Source organism: Semicossyphus pulcher, unplaced genomic scaffold (assembly GCF_022749685.1).
Source record: "Semicossyphus pulcher isolate SPU_LCO1_2020_fin unplaced genomic scaffold, fSemPul1.0.p SCAF_13, whole genome shotgun sequence".
Classification (NCBI taxonomy): Eukaryota; Metazoa; Chordata; class Actinopteri; order Labriformes; family Labridae; genus Semicossyphus; species Semicossyphus pulcher.
The window spans coordinates 16,178,529-16,186,377 of record NW_027211637.1 but is presented as its reverse complement, the minus strand read 5'-3'; the positions used below and the strand labels follow the sequence as shown (position 1 = coordinate 16,186,377).

Genomic DNA, 7,849 nt, shown 5'->3' with positions numbered 1-7,849 from the left:
CTTGCTTCTCTTTTTTTTATTTTTCCACCAACATGCCACGATTCTATGATCTCTTTGAAGCTTCGCTGCATCTCTCTAAACATCTTGGGCAACATCAAAGACCACACATTACAGGGGGGCAGAGTTCAACCGGGAGCCACTGTGATCCAAGCATCATCTCTCCTTTTCCATTTTCCCCTTTTTCCCTCTGAGCTGAAGGAGAAGGATAGCATGCAGAAGGGGGGGAGAAAGAGGAGGAGGAGGAGGAGGCAGCTTCTCTTCCTGCATTTGTGTCCATCATGTGTCATGGCCGCTCTCGGCTTTCATGTTCTGTCTGGCTGAGTCTCCTGCTCCAGCAGTCTCTGTTTCCTCGCTGAAAATCCGTGTCCCTCAGAGGCAGGAGAGACGCTCTCTCCTCTGCATCCATTTCAGCTCGGCTCAGCGTAGCTGGGTTTCTGTTCTCACCTTGCTGACACCAGCTCCTCAGCAGACACCTCGTCCCTGCACGGGCTCAGCTGGCTGACAGGCAGCTGTCCGTACGGATAAAGCAGGAGAGGACACACTGTAGTAGGCATTCACCATCACTGCCTGCTTTCCTAACACCTTTGCTATTGCCTCCGCTTTGATTTAGATGCTTTCTCCTGGAAGCATATCACGCTACCTCCCACAAAAAAGGAAAAAAAACTGTACTTAAAGTCAAATCAGGCGATGTTTTATTTTATTTTCTACTCAGGTTTCATAGCAGGAAATGTTTTTTAGCTTTATTCTCTTTATTTTAGAATATCATACTCACTACATTTCACGTGTGGCTAATTGTTGCGCCTTATAAAGCCGACTTTGACCCAAACACTTGAGAAGAAGTCCATGTTTGATTACCACGGGAAGGAAAATCCAGCCTCACAGGCCCAAAACAAGCCAGCGCCTGATGAAGACAAATGTGCAAACACATGTTGGCAGAATTGCTTTTTGCTTGAGCGTGATCGGCTACGCTCAGGAGGGCGGAACCAGGATTTGTGATTTATAGTTTTGCGCCGTCCCTGGACCACCACTGTCTGCTGCCTCCCACTACTGTAATTACCACGTGTGTCTATTAGAATAGTCCTGCTGCCCACGATGCATCACCTCAGTAGAAAGGAGAGGAGAGGGGAGACTTTCAGAGGTGGGTTTGTTATTCAAACAGTGTTCTCTGCCAAAGCATGATACACAGGAAGCTGAGGGCAAAAACACACTGCAGATGATGTGATAAAGGTCAAAAAGAACAACGCGGAAAGGTGGAGCGGTGTGTTGAAGGTGGAGGAATAAGAAAAGACACTGTTTCTTCCAACAGTAGGATGTGGATGACTTTATCTGAATGCTATAATGCACATAAAATTTAAGCTACAAAATAAATCCAAACTCATTCACACTAAAAACTGCTACAGACCTGCTGTTAACGTAATTTAGCTTCAAATTCAAACAATATAAAGGCTGTTTTCATGTTGTTAGTGCAGCTTCGCAGTAGGTTTCACAACATATTCAATCTTGCTTTACATTACATGCCCTCCTACGTCTTATCTGCATCCCTCCGGACATCTCCAAAGCCTGCTTTGACTAAAGTGTGCAGGTCTGGATGCAGTTTGCTTTGCCTTGGGCCTTATAGCATCTCCTAGTGGGCAAACTGCCTGCTGTTTTCTCTCCCATGAAAATTAATGCTTTGAGTAATGTGATGCAGTCAATACCTTCTGGTACCTTGACAAATAAGAGAACTTGACATCTTCTGAGCTTGTTTATACGCTGGATTTCTCTGCAGTGTTTCCATTATGGATCATTTTCCTCAGCTGTTTTATAGTCACACAGCGTACGCACTCCGCTTCCTACAGACTTTAATAAACATTTCTATCAGTCTGCATCAATTAGAGTTTTGTTTAGAGCTAATAAACTATTTTACATAACCGGATTTGTTTTCTTTCTCAAATGAACCTTTTTCCCCCCCCCCCGTCTACCTAAAAAGGAACCGAATCACCTTTTTCTTCCTCATGAGAGCTCTGAAGCGATAATGAGACCTGGCACTGAGCTCTGGTCAGTGTCATTTATGCTGTAATTGGCCTAAGGGTGTAAAGGGCACTCATGCATCAGAGAAGACAGAGGACTAAGTGGCTTACAATGACAGGACTGAGAAAACGAACTTCTAGTCGAGGGCTTGCGTAAGTCACAACCTGAGGAGAGTTTATGAGCTGGTTTATGATACAACAAGAGGACATGCTGATCGTTACACAGATGGATACATGCATGCAGGATTGAACGCAAGTCATGACATCCAAGACACAGACTAATAACCAAATACAATTTTTAGTACTCACATTTTTTTCTAAATAAAGAAAATTAACCAACAAAATGATGTCAGTATACAAACACATGGAGAAAAAAAAATCAGAAATCAGTTTTATACGTATGATAGTGGATGACATAATCTAGTACATTAGATAATCAGGAAAAAAAAGAATAAAGAATTAATTAATTTGTGTTTGCAAACTTTGCAAAGATTACACAAAAAAAGAATAATAAAAAAATGGCTGTAAATAAGATATTGGCAGCTTTGCGGTAGATTTAAATGGTTGAATGAAAGGTCACAGGGATGATTGAGGTTACACAGAGGATGGGGTTGTGCTGTTCACACTGATATCATTGCTCATTAGAGAAATAAACATGGTTTCAATTGATCTCTGTGACCACAAGCTCAAGTGTTTCCAGCTGAATTTGTGAGCCATTGATTTCTATGGCTTATTAAAGGTACGAGTATTTTACTATACAGAGAGATATGAAAGCAGGATTACCAGGAAATAGAGGTATTGATTGGGTTAGCTGGAGCTTACATTTCAAATTCCTCCGGGCAGACGGCAGGATTTGACATAACAACAGTACTGACTGAAAGATATGGGAAAATATTCTGATGAGTCACACATTCATTTGTCATGGGTTTGAAAAATATAAAGAATCAAACATCTGTTTACATATTCACTGAAATCATGCTCTTTTTACAGAATAAAGACAAATTAGCTTCCAATAAGAGATCGTCCTCTGTGTTGCAACGTAGCATTAGCCTGATACAGTGTTTGAAACTCAAAGACTTATTCAGAGCCCAATATCATACTGAAATTAAAGGGATACGAATCTGCTATCATATACACTGTTTCAGGTTTATTTGCATCAGTAATGCTGGTAAACTGATCATAACTTTATATGATCATAACTGTATCCCATGTCTCTTTAGATTGTCACTTTTGTATATCAGCTGAATATACTCTTATTTTATTTTATTTATTTTATCTATTCTTATTTCTATTTGTATTTGCCTTCTTGCTACTTGTCTTTGTGCTGTTCCAACAACCGAATTTCCCCTCCGGGGATTAATCTTATCTTATAATGGTCGAGAGGTGCTAATAGTAGTAGTCTGTCAAACCATCACCAGTCTGTTAATTGGCAAATATAAGGCTGTAAAGTAGCTTTAAAATGTATTTTGTTATCTAAAATTTAGTGGAGTAGATGTAGCATGTAACATAAAACGAAATGCGTAAAGTAGTATACAAAAACCTGATATATTTACCTCCTTTCATTTTCTCGCCTGTGTTCGCGTATTTCTGTCCAGTAAGGGGCGGTGTCGCCACATCTCTCCTCTCGTATCCTGTGTGACGCAGCCCGGAATAAGGAAGCCCAAAATATATTTTGGGCGATCTTTCCTCTAAATGTAGCTCGCTACATATCGAGCTACATCTTGAATGCATAGCTTAAATTAAATTTTTCATCTACTTCTACAACGTAAGTTAATTGTGTTGCTACTTTTTGTGTCATACGGTTGTTTAAGCTGCATTTCTACCGCAGTGAAGCCCTTTCTTTATTTGGTTCCTCTTTAGCTACAAGCTAACTGTCACCTGCATCTGTTACACTGCCTGTTGTGTTTCTACAGAGCTCTGCTGGTGTTTCTGCACCCCTCTCGCCTGTGAGAAAATGTCGTGTGGCAGTAAAGGATCCTGGGCCTTTGCATTAGCCGCAGCAGTGACTTTGTTTCTGCTGGATGCTGTTGGATTTGCACATGCGAAGGTAAAAGATGCAGCTGCATAATAACAACAGATAGAAATGGTCAGTTGTGACGTTCATTAACCGATGATGGACATCGTGTTCCCTTCCTCTTTGGTAGGAGAGATAATGTTATTTATGGTCAGACAATTTTTCTTAAAACTAAATCTTTGTTAAATTCAAGAATAGGAATTTTAAAAAAAATACATCTGCATTATAAATATGAAAAGGGTTGAAGAAACGTCTAGTCGTTTAATGTTTTTGTCATATATTTTCTTAATGCTCAGTAATCTTCTGTGCTTTTCGTTTGATTAAAAAAACCCCAAATGATTCTGATTTTACAAGTGTACAGCAAGTAACAAATAATATAACAAGTGTACTGCAGAACAATAAATGAGCAGTTTTTGTTGCATTCAGCTATGGATTGAAAAGTATCATGTGATATAGATAATAAGCTTAGAAAAGTTTAGCTTTTCTGTATAATCGTTCTTTTAGATTAGAACATTTCTGAGTCCGTCTGGACAATTTCAAAGTAATGTAAATTGAGGGTTATGATCAGAAATACATTTGTGACACATTACACAATTGCAAATTGTTTTGTTTGCAGGCAAGACCTAAATAAATGCTCACTCATTTCTCTTACTACCATAAGAAAAGCCCAGTTTCTATTGAAATCTTTTTTATAATTAAAAAGTAAAGCATTTGAAAGAATATCCATTTAACTTTCGTAGGTATTTGTCATGTCTTATGTCTTGAGGAAAAACAGCATCTGCATCTCAGTCTGGAATGTCTGTAAATGTATGTACATAGCAGTTTTTCTGTACAACTTGGCTGTGTTTGAGCTCAATGTGGCGCATTTATTTTGACAATTACAGAACTTTGAGGATGTTCGCTGCAAGTGCATCTGCCCACCGTACAGAAACATCACTGGCCACATATATAACAGGAATGTCTCCCAGAAGGATTGGTAAGAGAAACCTTAAATGTTGTTTTGAGCTCTACAGATACATAATAATTGTCCTTCCATTAGCTCCAACCACTTATCCTCGACTCTGGAAGGGTTCGAATCCAGATGCCCATCTGGTACTGTATAGAAATGTCTTATGGCACACTTTGATGTGTTTTACAGTAACTGCCTCCATGTAGTGGAGCCCATGCCGGTGCCTGGCCACGATGTGGAAGCTTACTGCCTGTTGTGTGAGTGCAAGTACGAGGAGCGGAGTAGCAACACCATCAAGGTAACACTGGCTTCATTAGGGTCAAATTTTGACTTTGATTATTTTAATGCCACACAACATGAGTAATAGCATTTCTAAAAGCTCTTCATTCTCTCTGCTCCAGGTAACCATCATAATTTACCTGTCTGTTGTGGGTGCACTGCTGCTCTACATGCTCTTCCTGCTGCTGGTTGATCCTCTTATTCGCAAGCATGACCCCTACACCCAGCCACTGCACAATGAGGAGGACGCTGAGGTAACAATTTAAACACGTGTATTAAATGCTTAATTTCATCTCAGTTGGGTGTTAAAACCTTGATTGAATTCGTGTTTTTTTGTGTGTGTGTTTTGTTCAGGAGATGCGTCCCCAGGTGGACAACGCCGCAGCCAGAGGAAACACAGTGCTGGAGAGGGTTGAGGGAGCACAGCAGCGCTGGAAAAAGCAGGTCCAGGAGCAGCGCAAGACTGTTTTTGACCGCCACAAGATGCTTAGTTAAACCCTACAGCTGACCTCAAACCAGGTTTAGAGGAGGTAACTTTCCAGGCTCAGAGCTTTTACACTTTCACCAGCTGCACTACGACTAACCTGTTCTTCATTTCTGTGCATTAGAGAAGTAGTTCCTCACACACACACACGAGCTTTAGTTAATGTATTATATACACTTCAGACTTATAATGCAGTTGTAATGAAACTGCATGTTTGCGCTTTTTGGTCGGCTAAAATAATCTCAATAATTTCTGCAATTAGCAATGCAACAGATTTAGAATTTCTTGATAAAGGAAAACTTTTTTGTCAGACTGTGAAAAGCTTTAGTGATTATTTTCTTGCTAAGTGCTCCCTGAACTGGTTTAATATTAAGCAGTTTTTCTCAGAGCATGATTTACGAAGTTACCTCCGAACAGGTACGCTCCCTGTATGTGAAGGTTAATTAAACTATTTGGTTACAAAGAGTAATCTACCTGTGTTATTGCCAAGCATTGCGCTTTTCCTACTTCAGCACTAAAATAATTAATAATAATAATTATTATATTTTATTTATGTGTCTCCATTGCTGTACGTAGTAACCTGGGCATTTTAGTATCATTTGCACTCATAGAATGATTTAAAGATTGTACATTTTGGGCTTTGAATTTTAAAGCTTTGAAGATAGCCAGCCCCGATATGTGCCTTCTTCTATTTCTCTCCTTGTGTGGGATAATGTGTTACAGAAAAATTCACAGATGTTAGACCATTGCATTTTTGGGAGTAAATCGTCCGCAAGGAAGCTTTTCTGTTTGTGTAAACAAAATCTTTAGCCTTGTATTTACCAGTTTCCTGAGTTAGAAAGGCTGTATTTTGCAACACTTTCCCATGCAAGGAGAGAAATGGGGAACGGGGCATTTAACCGAGCTTTAAAGCTTTCTTCACTTGAATCAAATCTCTGCCACTGGAGAATGTCCCAGATCAGTAAAGCTGCTGATAATGCGGTTAAGTGTGGCAGAATCAGGATGCCTCATGGCTTTGAAGGAATCCTCTTTTGCATCATGATGTGTCATTAAACTCCCCCCTCACGTCCTTCTGAAGCTCCCTGTGGGGGGGATTTTTTAACACAACAAAGCAGTGCACACTGACTCACATTACCTCAAAGCAAACTGTTGATGTTTATCTGCCTGTGATGGTTTTGTTTTATCACTGAAGACTTTTTGATTGATTGATTTCATTTCTCATCTCTTTATCTGTGTTTGTATTTATATTTATTTCCTGAGTGGAGGATTGCACTGCTCATGTCCATACATTCAGCTTGATGTGAAATAAAACAGAAATACTCTTGAGTGCAAGATTTGTTTTTTCTCACTGCTGCGGATGATTCTTTTGGTCGCTGTAGAAATCACTGCTGCTGATTGACACTAGGGAGCGACAGAGTACACAGTATGTGGGCTCTCAGGGTTCACTCTGCTTCTGTACAGAAACACTGCTTTATCATAAAATTAACCCTTACGACTAAGGTCTTTAAGTTTTCACATTTTCACATTGGAAACTTTAATTTATATGTTTAATCAGCACTAAATGAACATTCCATGGTTCTATGGGTACATTTTCATGGACATTTTTCAAGTTATTATTGATGGACCATAATCGTCAGCAACTGCTCAAAGTAAGACATATTATATTAAGTGTGGTATAGAGCTTTCATAAGCAAGGGATTATGTATAGTGAGCAGGTTGTTATCGCAGAATGGAACCCCTGAAGGGGTGCTCACTATACATTATCCTGCTTATTACACGGTTATTTACTTATCAATTATTGACACAATACATTGATTTTATTAATTAAGAAATTGTTATATTTCCGTTAAAAATAATAGTCTGTTACACTCACTGTGAGAGCTGCGTCCATAGCAACGGTTTACTCTGTAGCCTTCTTAAAATGAGCTAACAGAGCTTATATTACTCACATTAAAATGAGCTAAGCTAGCTGTGTTTACTCACATTAAAATGAGCTAAGCTAGCTGTTTTTACTCACATTAAAATGAGCTAAGCTAGCTGTTTTTACTCACATTAAAATGAGCTAAGCTAGCTGTTTTTACTCACATTAATATGAGCTAACCTAGCTGTTTTTA

General features: G+C 39.3%; 1 protein-coding gene across 1 annotated transcript; it reads left to right on the top strand.

Annotated features, from left to right (window-relative positions):
* The first annotated feature begins 3,666 nt into the window (after positions 1 to 3,666).
* Positions 3,667 to 7,061, top strand: tmem9 (transmembrane protein 9). The gene is made up of 6 exons (XM_069660185.1): positions 3,667 to 3,774; positions 3,923 to 4,056; positions 4,908 to 4,999; positions 5,162 to 5,270; positions 5,374 to 5,505; positions 5,606 to 7,061. Exons 2-6 carry the CDS (start codon positions 3,964 to 3,966, stop codon positions 5,744 to 5,746), a joined length of 567 nt encoding a protein of 188 aa, XP_069516286.1. The 5' UTR covers positions 3,667 to 3,774; positions 3,923 to 3,963; the 3' UTR covers positions 5,747 to 7,061.
* Positions 7,062 to 7,849: the final 788 nt, after the last annotated feature.